Genomic DNA, 18,457 nt, shown 5'->3' with positions numbered 1-18,457 from the left:
GGGTATGTTTACTATCCAAAACATAATTCTTTCCCTTTTATGTTGTAGAATCGTTCTCACGGTCTCATCCATTTGACACGATGTCCTCTCACCTGGACTCCATGAGTAAACATTACACTGAGGTACGTTTTGAACTCAGTACCATTAGGTGCAAACCATCGAATTAGTAATTTTCAGTAAATTACTGAATTACAGCCTAGCCGGTTTCTTTAGCTTCTTGTATGACCGTTACCGTGGAATAACATATGACCGGCAAGCCTTTCATAGTAAGTCTTGGGAATGATTAGGAACGTTCAGTAGGTGTATTTAGACTAATCGTGAGAGCCAGTGGAAGACATTGTTACTCTTAAACGTAATGATCTTTATATGGGTTCCTTAATTGAGGGACACTACTTCAAGTTGTCGAATCCATAGAGTCTTTTGGCTCTCTCTTCTGTTCGTTTTGTAACAAAAGTAGTTGATTGTGAAATATTAGTCATTTTTTGGTAACTTATGCTTCACCTATGCGTCACCTTCAGTTTGTGTCCGTGTTAACCGTAAGATCAGCACAGAAATTCTCTTCAGTCCCTTTTACATATTTCCGTAAGTTGTTGTATAGTTTTCTGTTAAGAGAATTTAGTGCTTTGGAAATCAATATTCTCATGTAGTTTTATTAGTTGTACAAAGATAAAGAGAAAAAGGTGAAAGAAAAAAGACACTGCTCAGTGTCACCTCATAGAATTACAGTAATCAATGTGGTTACGTTTAACAGGAAATCCGCAGTCAAGCAGCAGCTATCGTAGGCTCAGTTGATTTCCTCGGTAATCCCATGGGATTGTTAAATGACGTGTCATCTGGCCTGGAAGGACTGGTAAAGAGGGGCAATGTGGGAGGCTTGTTTTTGAACGTGGCTCATGGAGTCTCTGACTCCGCGGCTAAAGTAAGTCTAACAAACTGTTGAATAAGCCTTTCAAAAAAGTGGCCTTCTCCAACCCCAAATCTCAGAAACAAAACTCTTTTCGGTTATGCCCCGATTCCCTCGACGTAATTTTTACCCGTGGGTTTATATTTAGATCGAGGAAACGTTATACAGCTTGGTTTGCATTTTGTCATTGGAGTATCCTCACAGACCTGCAATGTTCTTGTAACCACTGTAGAATTTGTTTCGCCTTCATATCGTTATGTTGGAGGGGGGGGGGGGGGGGGGGTTGATGGTGTGATATTCTTGAATACATTTGTAAACTTTTTGACACATAACACCCTTTTAACACATAACATCCTTTTTACTTAAGCCTAAACACTTGAAACGCAAAATCCCTTGCGATGCAAAGCTCCCTCGACGAGCCTCCTGGAAAAGAAGCCCACCGAATATCAAACCGTGGCTTATAATTGGAATTTTATTTGCATTTTCATTTGTTTTGTTTTGTTGTTTTTTTTGCAGATCACAGGCTCCTTGTCTGATGGTTTGTGGAATGCGTCAATGGACAGCAAATTCCAAGAGAGCCGTGACGCGATGAGGGCCGAGAGGTTCAGTAGCTCCAAGGATCACTTTGTGGCTGGTGTCAAGGGCCTGGGTATGGGCCTTGTTGGTGGACTCACCAGTATTGTGACGCAGCCAATTGAGGGCGCGCATAACGCTGGACTGTCAGTAAGTTCACTTTCACGTGCTTGACACGTGTGCCAGTCTGTCAGTTTACTATTGGAGAACAAACCTTAAGATAAATTTTTACCTCCTTGCTAAATGATGAATTTTAGGGAGGCGGTAAATGGCGGAAATGGATGCAGTAATATAAGAAAAGACCGCAACAGTGGATTTCGTGGCTCATCAAGACATGATTCCCTTTTGGTGAATGCCGTTGTTCTTATAGCTTGTATGCTTCAAAACGTTTTAAAATTGTGTGGGGAAAAAATTAATACGCTGTTGATTTTGTCCTGTTTCGGGTTCTACATGCAGTAAAATTTCGGACCATCGACATTAACTAAGATAATTTTAGCCAATTAACTTGTGATAGACCAAACTACTTATGAGTGAAATGTCTCTGAATCAAATCATCAGTCAATGTGTCTTTCATGTGTTTATCAGGTTACAGTCACCATTACTCAGGGCTAACCACAAACAGGATACCCTTAGCATTATTCTCGATAACCAGGATTTTAATCAGGCTTCCTAGACTCAGGATTGCCGTTGAGGGTAACCGAAAAGCTATTTAGGCTTTTTGATTCATCAAATAGGGTAGCTCAACTAGTCGTACTTTACTTTTGGGCTGCGTTAACAATTAAAACAAAACCTTTTAAATACGAGTAAACCGTTAATCTGCTAGGGTTTTTTGCCGCCGTAAAACAAAACTTTGCATCCATTTTCAGGGTTTCATAACTGGTATAGGTAAAGGAATCGTGGGAACAGTTGCCAAGCCCACCGCTGGTGTTCTTGACTTTGCATCTGGTACCGCAGCAGCAGTCCGCGGCCAGGCTACACGCAGCTCCAGGTATCTCCCGCCAAAACAAGCACGCCTGCGAAGGAATTGTTTTGGACCAAGTGGTGCTATCCCAAAGTTCACTTCAACCCACGCTGAGGGCCAGGAAATAATGTTGAAGTTAAATGAAGGAAATTTTAACGAAAAGTAAGGAAATATGTGTTAACAGTTGTTTGGTGTAACAGACTGCAATGATGTCGCTGGTCTTGATTAAGACTGTGAAAACGTGGAGGAGAATTGTCAAGAAAGCGAGAAAATCGAGTGTTTTTCGGGGCGTTTTTGGCTTTGCTTCCGAAAAGAAACACCTAAAGATGACATTTTCAGTTGTGGCAGTGTACCAAGATCATAGCTATCGGCATTATCTCGCTTGTATGTTTGGTTTTCTGTTTTGAAGAGAGTTCTATGGAACATGATTGAGACGACCATTAATTGCGAACATCTTTATGCTACTTACATTCTAATTTCATATGAAGAATAGAGCTGCTAAAAATTCAATTGAGTGTCGTAAAATCAAAACCAAACCAACTACTTACCAATAAGACTATTCAGCCTGCCAATCTCAAACCATGGCAAAACCAAAACCAAACTAATTGCCTGATTACTTCCGAAACTTTACCTAGACGGTCGTAGATTTGTTAATCACAATCTAACCTGTCCTTGTTTTGCTAGGTTTGTGTTGTCTGAGACTGTTAGACGTGACAAAGAGGACCGCCTGAAAGCCATCGTCACTACAGAAGGGGTGTACTTTGTACGTGCCCGTGGGACCCCCTCTCCGGAAGCTATTGTTCTGCTGGTGCGCTTTTCCGAGCTTTATGAATGCCAGCCTCTCCCCAGCGGTAAGTGCATGTCGGAGTGGGTTGGGTTAATTTGCTTGGGGGTGGGGCTTGAGCCAATGGTATTTGGACTCAAGCCTTGGTTCTGTTTCAAGTCGGGCCATTTTGGCGACTGTTTTGCATACAAACATGGCTTGAAAACATAGAATGGGCCACCATACGTGTCTATGCTAGTAAGAAGCGGGTAGAGTTGCCTTTGACGATATTTTGAGATTGAATACCACTATGCCAACGCAGGCCGCGATGGATGTCTCTGCGTAGCTATACAGCCTAATATAATTTCAATCACAGCAACACCAATAGTTTTAAGTGAGGACGAGGTTTACAGTTAAGCATTGCCTACCACGGTGAAGAAAGCAAGTAACCAATTTCATGCATTTCCCCCCCTTTTTTCTGAGGGGGAAATGTTTGAAGTCACGTGTCACCACACTGTAATATCTGTATCATTAGCTGGCAGTAGAGCCGCTTGTTCGTTAGGGTGGGGTGGGGAGGACAACAGTGCCCGCCAGAGGATAACACAAAAATCCCCAATACAATGATGCAACCAGTGAGAATGAATCAAGTGGAAGCAAGTCGTACTTTCATTTTGCTTGTTCAGACGGCAAGGATTACATTGAGCTTGTGATGAAGGCTGATAACAGCAGTGTACCGACACCATCCAAGAACCCCAGTAAAAGACCGAGGGTTAGATGTGATAAAAACGCCGTCGCACAAAAGGTCTGTACCGTTCGTTTCATTTGCGTTATTTTTAAGGTAATTAAGTGGACTTTCAGGCCGGCGCTCCATACATGGGGCAAGGACTGTCTAAGAGTATTTTTACTCTCGCCCTCTTGGATGGTATGCTAGTTCGTCACGGGTTAGTACCCCCTGGAATTCCATATTATTGGAAAGACGACTCACGTTCATGGCTACTTGTTTAAATCCTTCGTTTGCATATTTTTTTTTTGTTGGTTTGCTTGTTTTATCTGTCCCTAGTTTGTAAGCAATATAGCTGGTCCATCAAAAAACCTATATATCTGTAGAATGTTTGGCATACCGTTCTATGGTTATTTATGGCTGGTTTACCAGACAAACTGTTTACGTGTACAAATCTTGTTTTATGTTGCTTTCTTGCTTTGTTTCTTGCTTGCTTGTTTGTTGAAATGGCGAACAAAGCCTTTCCAAACAACGCCAGACACAGCCGAAATGTTGCAATGTACGTGATAGTAAGATTTGCCAATTCCTTCATGTTAATTAGGTGGCGCAGAAGATAAACTATGCCAAGAATCTTTATGATGAGGTACAGCAGACGGTCAAAGTGGAGCCTAAAGAACCTACCTCCCCTGTGTAGCTACAGTCAAGTTAGAGGTGAAATGCTTCATAAAGAAACAAACGCATTGAGGAGAAGTTCGGACTCCACTGACACAACGGCTCTTGCGAAGGAAGCAGATTCATACACTAGTAGCAGCGCACTGGGGAAGAGACTGGAACGAGAAGACATTTTGATTTACTGGTGTCACTCAGAGAATTCTGAATGGGTTTCTCTCATTTTCCATTTATAATTCCTTAAATGAAACCAATTTCCCAAAGACTGGAAAGTCAGTGAAGAAAACAGGAAATAAGCTTCACTGGTAGTTTCATTTTTTTTTCATAAGACTGTCACCAAGCATTTTAATGTTCAAAGCAGTTTAAAACTGCCAATCTTAGCAGCGTTTGAGCAGAGTGTAGCGTTGTTCACTTTACAAGCGTGCGCGAGAAAATAGTAAATGGCATGAAAGTTTGCAATGTTGCATTGCCAACAATTTCGTTTACAAATAATTCAATGATTCTCTGGATAAAAGAGAGGCAAGGCTTGCAAGCTAAGGTGAATCTTATACATTTTGGAATTTTACCATTTTTTCACATCAATCGTTGTAGTATTTAATGTATTAGAAAATATGTTCTGTAGATGAATGAGTAAGAGGGAATATTGTACTATTTATTCTCCTACTATTCGCCCTCGTAAGCACATGCAAGTTTGAATTCTTATTTAATGCACAGATACAATTCACAGGATGTGTCTTCAATCAGTTTTCATCAAACGTACACGTACTTCAGCGAAACTAATTTTATTTTAGGTACGAGTGCGAAGATGAAATATAATTTTGCCATTTTCAAGTTAGACAATAGTTTAGTGATTTTAGCACTTACAAGTGGTTAACTTCCGTGATCAATTTGTATGGCACAATAAAAATCGCGTGACGCAAATACCTTACAGAAGAGGTCAGTAGCACCTCTGGGGGTTTCAGAATTATTGTAGTTGGGAATAGATTATTTTTCTCAGGGAAAATGCAAATGAAATTATTGACATTCAGTTAAAAGACGATAGATTTATTGAATGGAATTCAATTGACCAAATGCGCCGTTTGTACAACTGTTATTACAGATTTGAAGGTTGAATATTTTAATATGGCTATTTAGAATAAAAATGAAGAAAGGGAATTGATTGTGCTTCTTGGATAACAGGCTTCGTATTCCGTGGATTCGAAATTCGAGGAGGAATTTTCGTGACAATGGATGAACAAAGGATTTCTCGTGGCGCGATGGACAGTGATTGGCGTTCTGCAGCCTAAACATCAAATTCTCACCCCCGCCCACAGCGCCCCAGTAAAAACCGGGCCGCTGTAGAAACCCACTTAGCCTGATGCCCTACCGCCTTTCCGTTACCTCTCCAAATTCCGTTCCCTTAAACTACAAATACTATATCGGCCACACGTTATATGGCCCCTATTACCCCGTCTAGTTTTCATTGAGTAAAACTGAACTGGGGCACTGTAATACCCCACTTAGCCTGCTGCTCTACTCTTCAACATCCGTCCCCTTATGCTACAAATACTGTATCGGCCACACGTTGTATGGCCCCTATTACCCCGGGTAGTTTTATGTGAGTAAAAACTGGGGCACTAATACACCACTTTGCCTGATGCTCAAATGCCTTTACGTCACCTCTCCAACACCTGTCCCCTTATATACTACAGATACTCTATCGACCACACTTTTATAAGACCCTTATAGCCCCCACTAGTGTTAAACAGGGCTTGTCCAGAAGGAATTATTTTGTTTGGCCACTTTTATCCAGCACGTTTCTCTTGGTTTTCAAGTGTCGTTATGGCTGCCATATTTGATGACAAAAACAAGATTTACTGGCTTCTTTTGTTTGTCATCCAACGTGGGCGCCAGGGATTGGTTGAATTGATTGAATTTAATTGATATTCTGATTGAATTCTCGGTTGAACAACATGCGCATTTCAGAAATTCAGCAGATCTCGAGGGCGTTTCTATTCGGCCAAAGCACTCCGTAACTTTCGAAGAGGGAAATTTCCTGGGAAAGTTTCCGGAAAAATCCGAAAACTGTTGAATTTCCGAAATACCAATTCCGGAAGTAAAATTAAATGGAACGGAATCCCCGAGTTTCCTGAAAAAATATTTCAGAAACTCTCCAAACCATTTGCTTTTCTTGTGAAGTTTCCGGAATTTTTGGTCGAAGTGAAAGTGTTCTTTGTCTTCGTACAAGTGAGATGATCTCACGATGTCTTGAAAACTTCTGTCATCAAAGGTCCACCATTTCAATCTTACGATTTCCTCAGAAAGGCACAAAATAACGAAAATTGATGTAAAATTAATCCAAAATTATTTTAGAATGTTAAAAAAATGTAATTCTGCAAAGCAGCTAAAAAATAGGGAAATCAAACAGGGAATTACGTAGAAAAAGACTCAAAGGATTTCTGGTCTATTTTTAAATTTTGAATTCTGAATTTCCATTTTGAATTTGAAAGTTAAAAATTTTCCCCTGGAAATTCAACAATTCTCGGATTCTTCAGGAACTTTTCTAATCGTTCGCGTTTCCAATGTTTCTGAAATCTTTCCCAAGAAATTTTAAATACCAGTTACCCATGAAAAAGTTCCGGAGTTACACATGCATAACGAATTTGGGCGCTTATGTTATTGTTTGTGTTTGACCAATCGCTAAGAATGGTAACCATTTTTGAAAATTAATTTATTCAAGATTTGTTGCACAAGTGAAACTGTTCCTTCGTGAAACCACGTTGTGCAGGAGTCTGATGCACGCGAAGTTTGAAAGTTTGAGCAAAGTCCAAGCTTCGGGGAAGGAACAAATACCGCATTATTTGTTTAAGAAGTGCAATTAACATGACATTGAAAACTTCAGCGAAGTCAACCAAATGTTTGGCCGGCAGAACCACTGGAACGCTGAAAGTGCTGAACTGAATTTGCCACGTTGTTGGAACTCGTCTTTGCACGGTAAATGGCCTTACAATATTATTTGATCTATCATTTAGTGGTTATATTTAGTTCCTTGAAATAGTAGCAATTTGTTTTATATCAATTGATATGAAATATCGACGTACTGTGGAGTTACGTTACGTCTCGTCTCGTTACGTATCGGCGAGTTACGTCGAGTCGAGTTAGCAGAAATATTTAATGACTTCTTGGCAAAATGAATCATACCAACGTATTTCATTTCACCACGAGATTCCCAAGCATTATTTCCTCAAACGTGATTAAACAAAATAAATTTAGTACCGGATTGATCGATAGTGGGATTTAGGTAAATGATAAAACAAACCTTGTCAGAACTGATTGAAGACTCTGTAGAGACCGCCATCTCTGCTTCATTTGATACGATGATTTTTTTTCTATGATTTTAACACTCTTTGACGTTATTGTTACTATTTTAAATTTGCTGTTACATTATGTAAATTTTAGTAAAATTAAATTCTTTAAGGATTGTTTTCTTTTGCTGTTATAAAAGTTTCTACTCATTGTCTCCAGTTAGCGCGGAAAACGCAAGAGCATATGACACTTGAATCAAGATCTTAATTCCTACTTCACAAGTGATATAATCTAGCGGAACTCTTGCTGAGTAGCTAAGGCCATTTTTATCTGTTGAGACCAAAGAATGATCAGCAATGACTTTTCCCCACAGTAACGATGGTGATGAGAATTAGGAAGAAAAAACAAAACAGCCAAGAGTATTATCAAATTTTGAGAATTACCATTGGACAGTACGCTGCTCACGCTGAAGGGATTGTCCTGGTGACTAATATGGTCTTGTCATTTAGTTCCCTACCCTGCTATCTTCAGTTACAGACAATAATTAAGATATTTTTCTTTTTTCAACAGTCTACTGGGCGATTTTAAAGGAAGCATAATTAGGATACGGAACATTTCTATCCCTGGTGAGTACAGTTTCCAGATTTTGATCGTACATTTGTAATTTACAACCAAAGTTTTCGCTGTGATGGAAGACATGACATTCCTTTCTTGACCTGCTCAAATCAGTGGCGGATCCAGGGTAGGGGCCGGGGGACCCGGGTCCCCCCTTATTTTGGGTAAAAAAAGAAGAAATCACGGAAGGAAGAAAAGCCCGCAGGGCAAACAAAACAAACTGCAATTATGATGATGGAATAACTCACAAAGTATTGGAAGAGAGAAATGGCCTCTTTATAACAATTGGTGAGTTCAAAGAATTCCCTCATCTATCAAGATTTAACCAATATCAATGGCCTGCGTAGTTTTACCAGGCATAACTGTGTCGGAAATCCAACTATTCAAACTGCTCTTGGTGTGGATCGACACCAGTTGCCAAGCACAAACAGCTGAGAAAATATTGTCTTGATGTAGAACCAAATTCTCAGAACCTTCCATTGAATGTTGTATGACCAAAAGTAGGGAGAAAGTTTATTCTGAACTTAGGATTAGAAGCGCCAAGTGTAAGGTGCTACTCATATAATTGGCCCATTCTACTGGAAGTACAGGCGGCTTGAGAAATGATTTACCATCAATGTAGTATCATAAAAGAACTTACAACGAAGAAAATTCTACAGTTGAATCATTTATACTGAGTATTTGTTGTTGTATGTTAATTTAGTTACTTTGGAGATTAAACTGATTTTGACTTCGAAGGCTTATTTCACTTTTCAATAGCTAAATATAGTACTCGATAAAATATAGTGGCTGTTTCAGCTTGTCTCGAAACATCTTTTCAGTTTAAAGAGCGCCTCAGTAACTTTTAAACGTTTTTGGCTCAGCCGAGTTACTTTTCTAGGATATTTTTAATATTGCATTGTTTTAATTCTCAGAAAATGTGGTATTATTGTAAAATTTAAAAAAAGCGAGTGAAGAAAATGAATTTAAAATGATTTTCACGAGTATTAAAAAATTTGGTCAATCTCAGCCTAGAAGTTCTTTGTAGTAGGGTTCTTTTATAAAAGCAAGTGTGCTGTTCTAAATGTTTTGATGTTTTTATTTGCTTCTCTTTCAGGTTCAAAGCCGTTGACAAAAGCCAGAAGAGTAGACGTTACGAGCGAAGCAAAGAAATGTTGAAATAAAATGTCTTGAATCGTCAGAGCTCGTGTTGACTTGAGAACAGAAATAGAGTCTAGTTTGGAGCAGTTTTCCTTTAAGTAGTCGGCTCGTAGCGAAAAAGATCGAAGAAAAACCAAGTCTTTTGGCGGGAAAAGTTTGCGCTTTTAAAAGGGGCCAAGAAAAAAGTCGAAAAAAACTAAGTCTTTTTGCGGGAAAATTGTCCTTAGAAAAAAAAGTCTGAGCTTTTCAATGGTGTCTGGTTTTGAGTGAAAAATATACTAAGTCTTTTGGCGGGAAAAATCTGGCATTGTGCAAATGGTTTTTCCCATCAAAAGTCCAAATATATGTTTGATTTCTGACTAGACCCTGTTCAAAAGCGCAGAATTTTTTTTCTTCGCGGCAACCCTACATAGTCAAAAAATAGTAAAAGAGATAGCCTACATTCCGACTAGTTTCCAGGCCCCTTTTAAAAGCGCAATTTTTTTAAATTTATTTGTTTATTGAATAAGTCAAAAAGACAATAGATGAAATACACAATTAAAGTTGTGAAAACATTTTATTGATTGCTTTCATTTTATTAAATAATCATTAAACCAGATGACAAAGCTTGAATAAAAGTAATGATTATACAATGCTTTCAAGTAAGAATAGAAAAATAACTAAGGCGAAAATGGAAAATACTTCAAATGAATACTGCTGCTCCACAAGCTAAATGGTTGAGTCAAACATCGCTTGTAAATAGAAACAAAAACTAATAAATTCTAGTTAATAAAGCTTGCAAAAGATTTTGGATTGATGAATATTTTCTGGTTGCAACAAGTATTTAAAGATCTTGACTTTTTATGAAAGAAATAATTTGACGAAGCAGACAAATCATTTGCAATCTTAAGCCTTTTACGTCAAGTTTTTAGACCCGGCAAGTTCCCCAACGACTGTCGTAAACTAAAAACTAAAATAACCACAGAGCGAATTGATTTCTGAATTCGTGCAAAATACTCCTAAATAGCTTACACATTTTTTTTCTGTGTAATCAAAGAGCAAAATATTACCGCCACAAAAGAACACAGCAGAACATGTAATCATCGCATGTTCATACATGTTTTGATTGCATGCTCCGTTGCATTGTTTTGTGGCTGTAATATTTCCCTCTGTGATTACACCGAACAAAAAAATGCGTAAGCTATTTTGTAGGATTCTTTTGTAAGAATTCAAACATATTTTCTAGGCTTAGACTAAGTTCAAAACGATGAAGGCAAAATTGATATCAACAGTCTTCGGAAAAGCGTTTTTCAGTACAAAATGCTTACGACAGCCTTGCAAGCAATTGTTGACTTCCACAAAAATGAACTGAATTTATTATGTCAGACAATTGGATGCTAGAATATTAGAAAAAAATTATGTCGTCTCCAGACAATGTTCTATTCCTTTCCTTGGTATTTTGTTAGTTTTAGTTTGAAGAGTTGGTTCTCGCAAGGTTTTCCTTGATACAAAATTTGGTAGATTCTTTCTGGTGAACAAAAAGAAACTATCCTAAGTTATATTAACCTGCAGCTATCTTGTCTTATATTCCTGACTTCTTTATGAACTCTTTTCCTCTGAGTCTGTCTCCTGGATTGTGATCCACAGCGTTCAGTAAACTCTGTTGAAGACACTGAGAGAGAACAAAAATGTATGGGTTAAAATACGGAAACCTTCAAAAAATTCTCCAAGGCTATGTACAACACTACACCTGGTTTTAGTTCAGTGCTCGTCCATTAAAATGTTTTGGTACATCAAGACAATGTTTTCATGTAACGCAGTGAAATTTGTTCTTCTCTAAACTTTTTACCTTGAAAAAATATTGTAAATTCAAGGAGAAAATAGATGTTGATCAAACCAAACGCTCATCAAATTAGCGCACATAAATTACGAGGTAAATTGCGTGGGTTGTCTTTTGAGGCCTAATACTGCTAACCTGCCCTGTCAACAGATGTAGTTCGCCTAGACAAATGATAATCCTTTTCTTTATGATTTTCGTAAAAGCCAAGTGATACGAGGAACATTTTCTTTGAGATTTCAGCTAGCGATTCACGCGTAACGATATGATGTAATCATTTGATTTTCAAATTTCAACACGTGGTATTTGAATGTATAATTTTTAGAGAAACAAACGAGCAATTCTGATTTTCGCAGAAGTCAAGTGATACGAGAGACATTTTCTTTGCGATTTCAGTTAACGATTGACGGGCAACAATATGATGTAATCGTTTGATTTTCAAATTTCAACAGGTGTATTTGAATGTATAATTTTTAGAGAAGCAAACGAGCAGTTCTCAAGAGAACATCGAATGATTCAAAATTGGAAATTGACATACGATTTACTGAATGGTTAACGACAAATAAAGAGCCAAATATTCAACACATCTACAGAACCGATAAGTCAGATATAAACCGCAGGTTTATGAGCGTAAAATCAGCTGGAGTGAAGGTCACTTGTACCCCTTCGCATTGAAATAACAGCCTTGTTCGCGAATCACGAAGAGTTCATTTCATTAAAATTAAACATATCTCGTTGTTGGCATCATCTCGAGAACAGTGCCAGTTTCTCATCTTTTTCGCAAGTGCAAGAATAAACGTGATCCAACTGATAAAAAGTCACAGTTTTCAAAGAGTGATGACGTCTTTATACACCGAGCGCCGATACGCTGTGTAATTACACATCTGGATCTATGTCTTGCCAAGACTTGAAAAAGGAGAACATTTCATTTCATGAAAAAAAAAACCTTTGAAAAGCTTGTCGATCGCCAAATTTTTGCAAGAGCAAAAATAAATACGTTGCAAACAAATAACTGAAAGAAAATCAATTCTCATCGTATACGTCGAGCGCCGACAAGGCGTGAAATTACAGATACAGATGTGTATAATTAAAGGTAGTTAGTTTAGTTTAGTTTCAAAACTCAATAACTTTTTATGTATTTTCTTATTTTTCCAAAAATTAAACATTTAATTTCATTAGAAAAACAAACACTCAAGGTCAGTGGATTTGACGTGGATGTTTTTGTTTACATTCCGATCATACCATTAAAATTGTAAAGACCCAGTCACGTGGTAAATTTCTTGCATCAACAGTTGTCAAGTTCACACGGATATGAGAATCGGTAAAAAAGATGTAGAGGAGAATTTGAAATTCAACTTTTTGTTTGACCCTTACACAAAAAAGATCTTCCTAAATGGTAGTTTAAACGTAGAAAAGAGCTAAGGAAAACGCAAATATTAACGTTGCTTCGCTAGCTGTTTCTCATTTTGCCAATTTGGAAAATAAAAGTTAAAAAGATATTCTTCAAACTGTAGGCGTTCGTGTTAGAGCGTTAATCCTTTGTTGGAGAAAACGGTAATCCCCTAAATTTTGTTTGTTCAAAAGTCCTCAGAGAATTCGTTGGAAATGGAATAATATCTATCCCCTGGCATCTTAATTAATTACTTCGCTGTTTTGTCGGATTTTTCATAATAAGTTAATTCCTGCTTTGGGAGTGTGGATGCACACAGCTGAGCTTTGATATTACAGTTATAGCGATTCACACAATACTATCCTACTTTGTTGTAGATTCAACGAAATTTTGGGCGAAAGCAAATTGAATCACACACGTACAAAAAAAAAGGCAGTCGTTACTCACGTTTAAAAACACTCATTTTTTCCTGAAGTTTAGCTACTCATTCTTAAAAAAAAAATAGGATTTAAAGTCATTCTGTAAAGAATCAAATTTTATGTTTTGGAAAGCCTCAATATGTCGAATTAATTTTGTCACGCACAGTACATGCAAACATATAAGCAGTTTTATTAGAAATGCAACAGTTCTAGAATGCCCCGATTGCTGAGCAAATATTTTTTTAATCACACCAGCAATTTTCTAAAAATACACGTAGATTGCGAAAAATCGAAAGTGATAACAATAGCATGTTTAAACTGTAGAGATACAGGCAGTGGCAAAAACGTAAAGGAACTGCATTCAAAAGAAATTTGGAAATTTAGAGTGTACTCAGTTGTTATAGAAATGTCAAATCACGCAACCAAACATTGGCATAGTTAAATGTTTCTCAATAGCTTTTAAATTTGTCCCATTTTGGTCATCATAATTTTGTTTCTCTTTTTCGATCAGTTATAGAAACAAACTTCTCAAGGCTGGGTCATTTTTGTCCCAAACATTTTGAAACAAAAGTTTGAAATCAGTATCGGGATTTTCCATTCCATGCCAAGGATGACAAACATAGTTTGCTTTGATGTTTTAAACGTATTTATTCCCAGAGAGATGAACATGTTGTTTTCTTCTTGCCAAACCTCAAGACATTGGCCGTGGCTGTTGTTAAACCATACACAGACTTGCTTGTCTTCACGTAATCATACGAATTAACTTCAAAGTTTGCTAAAGCTTGCCTTCTCTCATTTCTTTGCTTGTGATTTACTCTTGCTGCGTTCGATCCGCCTCAAAATGTTCTTCTACTGGTTCTTCTTCTGTAAAGACATGAAAAAGGTCACAATTAGCAGTTGCTTTCCATTCGGCAGCTGTGGCACTACCGATCTCAGCCTTTAGGTTATACTTGAACAAAGAGCACGATTAAAAACGTTGAATGGCCACAATGACACGTGTAAATAACACCCTGTGAGAATAGTATCTTGTATTAACCTATCTCTACATGCACTATTATATGCAGGTATATTTGTTTCATTGCAATATTTTAGTACATTGCCATTGTAACACTAGCCTTACGTACTCATTGCGAACCTATTTTTCTTGATATTTATTCCATGAAGTTTTCACTTTGTTTCTGCAGTTTACCTTTCTGAAACTCTTTAAATGACGGGATGTTATAAAGATTCTTCACTGAAATTGATAGAAACAATTCGGGGATAAGCAAGTATTCTCTAATAAATGATGACAAACTAGTCATCGCTCCCATACTGAATTGTTAATATTTTGAATTTTTCATGTTGACGCCTCACAGCAAATTGCTTGTAACAGAGGTATACAACAAAAATGTAGAGCTGGAAAATCTTGAGCCTATCAATTAATTGTTTGTCAACTTGCTACGCGTAATGTACTTTAAAGAGAATCGTGGCTAAGAAGCAGTTTGGCTCTCATGAGCTGGTGCTTGTATAACACTGTTTTAGAAGTTCATTGCTTCACCAACTTTGAATAGAGATCATAGCAATTTCGTTTAAGCTTTTTGGCTTTGAAATCTCCCGCGTGTTGCCATATTTGTTTCAGCAGAGCTTGATGGGGACTGTGACGCCAGTGCCTGGTCATCAACTGTGTTTTCAAAAAGCGGCATTGCGTGGATTTCTAGAAATGTACACATGCTTCTAATCGTTCCCAAAGCATATTCTATTACGAAATCTTCTTCTTTAGAGCTGCTACTTCGATCTCCGATCTCCCAGTGATGCTGGAATGACAACTTTTACTTTATAGCTTAAATTGTTTCCCTTTAGCACTATTGCAGACGAAGTAGAAACCACAATGATGCAAGCATGATGCTGAACTAAGAAAATCCTCTTGGATTACTCTCAAAAATGTAATCGAACAATTTAAATCTGAAGGGTTGTTGGCTTTACATTTTTAGCGTTAAATGCAAGCTATCAACACCTTACGCACCGCATTTGATATGGTAACAGTAGTCACATGTACATATTATGGAACTATTTTTATTTAAAGATTCATCGGAAAACTTAGCCTCGAATGCTAAATGTCTATGAGTGGTATGTACCCGCCATGCCTCATCAAGGTGTTGCTTTAATGGTAATTTACCTTAAAAAGAGATTAACGATGCTTGAAAGAGTAAATATCATTAGAACAAGTTCTTTTGGCTCTATGCTCTCTGCGCAAGAGAAACGCTATACAATAAAAACAGAAACTTCAAACATACATCGGTCTTCGATCCTATTTTCAAAAAACCCTAAGAATTTGCTAATGATATCTTGTTGCAAAATGCTTGTATTGTGAACTACTTGAAAGTGTGAAACGCAAGTACAGAACCACTGCAGTTGTTATTCCAATAAATCTGATTGATTTTGTTTAGTGATGTTTTCAGCGCCAATGGTACAACGGCCAACCCAAAAGCAACCTCAGGCATCAAATATTTTACAGCTTGCATTCAGTTCTTCGCTAGAAATTAATTTTCAAAACTACTTAGCAAACAATTCTTTCATCTCTAGTTTCTTTACATTCGGTTCCAATTTACTTATGCAATTGAGATTTTCGGTTGTCCCCAAAGGAACTTCGTTACTGGAAACAAATGTAAGAGTAATTTGTCCAAGTAATGCCTCCTCGAAAAACTTTACATCCGACTGAAAATAATGCTTTCACATTATTTGAGTTGGAAGCTTTAACATAAGATTCGCTTCCTTCGTTTCAACAGATATACGGCACCTTACTTTTGAGTTCACTGTCGCTATTTTCCACAAATTAACTGCCCTTACCTTTTCCTTCAGCCTCCGAAGCAGGATGAACCAGTTTTGAGTAGTTGGTCCATATCAGGTCTTCCAATGAAACATACTCCACAATTCTCTTTATAATTATGTGACGGCTTCCACGGCGTCTTTGTTTAGAAGTTTTCTTCCGTCGAAGAAGTCAAACCTTCTCGACCACGAGGAACGAAAAAATAAAATGCAAATTAGATGCACGATGCGGAAGAAAAATATCACCTCTTCAGATTTGCACGTGAGAGCGTCATCGCGAGGTTCTTGAGAATTTTTTCAGTTGAATAGGTCATTTGCGAGTTGTTTTTCATACCTTTGTTTCACAATGAGTCCTGTTGTATAACCATATGGAAATGAATTTAGTTGCACGATGTCTTGCAATTGAATTCAGCTTATTTCCATATCAAAACTTATGTTTATACCAGGACTCGTTTTGAAACTGAGATAAAGAGACAACAGTGAAATGACATTTCACGACAGGAATCTCCGTTTTTCCTTCAGTTTTTCCTGAAAAGATCAACACAAACCCTGCGAGTAACAAGACGCTGTGACAGCGTCAATCAAGGCTTCGTTTAGGAAATACTTCGACGCACGTTTCTCAAAAATCCCTAAAACTGTTCGGGCCCGAAAAGTGAGCCCGGAAAGCTCCCGAAAACGTCTTCTCGTGTTTCTCATACGCCGAAGATTTTGTCCCAGTAACATAGCGTCAGCTGGGACAGTTTTCGTGAAAACTTGACGGCCAAAACTTTACATCGAAAGGACAATAGAAGATATAGAGGGGAATTGTTGAGTGTGACGCGATAGTATGCGCGAAGAAGAAAAAAGAAAGACTTCGTGAGGGTGGATTTGTGCGCGTGGCCATTTTCCTTTGGTGCGTTCATTCCGTTTGCCTCTGATTTTTGGACAGAATATCCAATTGGAACCAGTGTAAGTGAATAGGTCCAGATAAACTTAAGACAAGTGAATGACACACCGTAAATTACACTATTTTTCATTTAATCTGCCCAAAATGAAAATCAAAATAACTAAACAATCAAAACGTTTTCAGGCCAACTCGTTATATTCATGAATAGATAATATGACCAGTAAAACAAGTCATTTGGTGCAAAAATTGAGTGATTTCCAGGAGAAAAAAAAATCAATTTGAATACATATCTCGCTGTGCGAATTATTTGAGCCCGCGGTTGTCGCCAGTCAAAGTGGGTGACCAGGTCGTAATGAGTAATTCATCAGTTGCAGGTTGACAGAGTTTGAACTGCTAAACGTCGCGGGTTCGAATCCTGGTGTACGAACTTTTTTTCCTCCCGGGCTGCCAATTACGGATGGTTTCGTTTATATAGGCATTAGAAAGTAAAACTGTTGAAGCCATAAATGTTGTATAGGTAATCGTATGAATGCGTGTACAATTATAAGGATTTACACCACGAGTGATAATAGACCGTTTTCGTATTCTCGGAATTGGACTGGAACTAGCTTGCAACTGAGGCTAATGCAGGGAGTCGTTTCAAATGCAAATGACATTTGTCTCTTTTTAATGATATTCCCCCGCATGAGCCTCCGTTACAAGCTAGTTCCAGTCCAATACCGAGAATACGAAACTGGTCTATTGAGAGTTCTCTCAAAATTGCACGAGCTTTTTGGCGAGTGGAATTTGAAAGAATTTTCAAATATCAAGAGTAGGGTAAATCCTTAATTGCTCGAGCCTTCATACGATTACTCATTTATTATGTGACTGGGAAAACAACGAACGTGCGCGCGTTAATTTGCATTGCAGTGCAAATGCAGGGTTGCCACTCACCGGAACAAAAAAAAAAAAAAAAAAAAAATGACACTGACTGTAAAGTAATTTTCACTGACCGTGCAGTATGATTATTTTGGCCATGAATCAACAAAAATAAGGATGGCTCAGAGAATTTTAAAACAAAATTGCCCTGGCGGTCTATACAAAAATATCCAGTCAAATAATTTGCGGCAACTTTAACATAAAATTTCCTGACTTTGAACAGGGATTTAGAAATTCCCTGACCTGATAAAAAAACTTCTAATTTTCCCTGACTTTTCCCTGACCGTGGCAACCCTGAAATGAAAAATTGGCACCTAAATTCCGACTAGCACCACCGTTGCTTTTATGTGAGTCCCCGAGTCCCCCACCCTCTAGTTTTCAATTTTTCATCTGTGTGACGTTTTATTTCTGTACTTGATTTATGCTAGTGCTGTTCACTGAAAAAGCCCTTCTGGATTACAGTTGCTCTGTTTGTTTTCTTTTTACAGAAGTGTTTCTTTGCATTTTTCATGAAATTTTCTTGCTCTGTGGGAAAGATGCATAACGAGCAAAATTGGCCAAACGGAATAACAGTTAACAACAGTCAGAAATC

At 37.9% G+C, this 18,457-nt stretch overlaps 1 protein-coding gene across 3 annotated transcripts in view; it reads left to right on the top strand.

Annotated features, from left to right (window-relative positions):
* The window catches only part of LOC110041639 (intermembrane lipid transfer protein VPS13D-like), an 85,374-nt gene extending 74,957 nt beyond the window's left edge, over nucleotides 1-10,417 (top strand). For 2 of the 3 annotated variants that reach the window (XM_089276873.1, XM_089276867.1), the window contains exons 70-76: nucleotides 49-122; nucleotides 752-919; nucleotides 1,421-1,627; nucleotides 2,344-2,600; nucleotides 3,123-3,289; nucleotides 3,885-4,003; nucleotides 4,524-5,746. In XM_089276873.1, the coding sequence (XP_089132999.1) occupies nucleotides 49-122; nucleotides 752-919; nucleotides 1,421-1,627; nucleotides 2,344-2,600; nucleotides 3,123-3,289; nucleotides 3,885-4,003; nucleotides 4,524-4,616 (1,085 nt within the window). In that variant the 3' untranslated portion in view covers nucleotides 4,617-5,746. Of the gene's footprint in view, nucleotides 1-48; nucleotides 123-751; nucleotides 920-1,420; nucleotides 1,628-2,343; nucleotides 2,601-3,122; nucleotides 3,290-3,884; nucleotides 4,004-4,523; nucleotides 5,747-8,446; nucleotides 8,503-9,587 lie in introns of those variants that run through there. The other variant, XM_089276877.1, reaches the window with a different exon arrangement.
* The last annotated feature ends 8,040 nt before the right edge of the window (nucleotides 10,418-18,457 follow it).

Source organism: Orbicella faveolata, unplaced genomic scaffold (genome assembly GCF_042242905.1).
Source record: "Orbicella faveolata isolate gen_17 unplaced genomic scaffold, um_ofav_v1 contig_12, whole genome shotgun sequence".
Taxonomy (NCBI): domain Eukaryota; kingdom Metazoa; phylum Cnidaria; class Anthozoa; order Scleractinia; family Merulinidae; genus Orbicella; species Orbicella faveolata.
The sequence above is the reverse complement of the archived record's forward strand: the minus strand, read 5'-3'. Positions and strand labels throughout refer to the sequence as shown.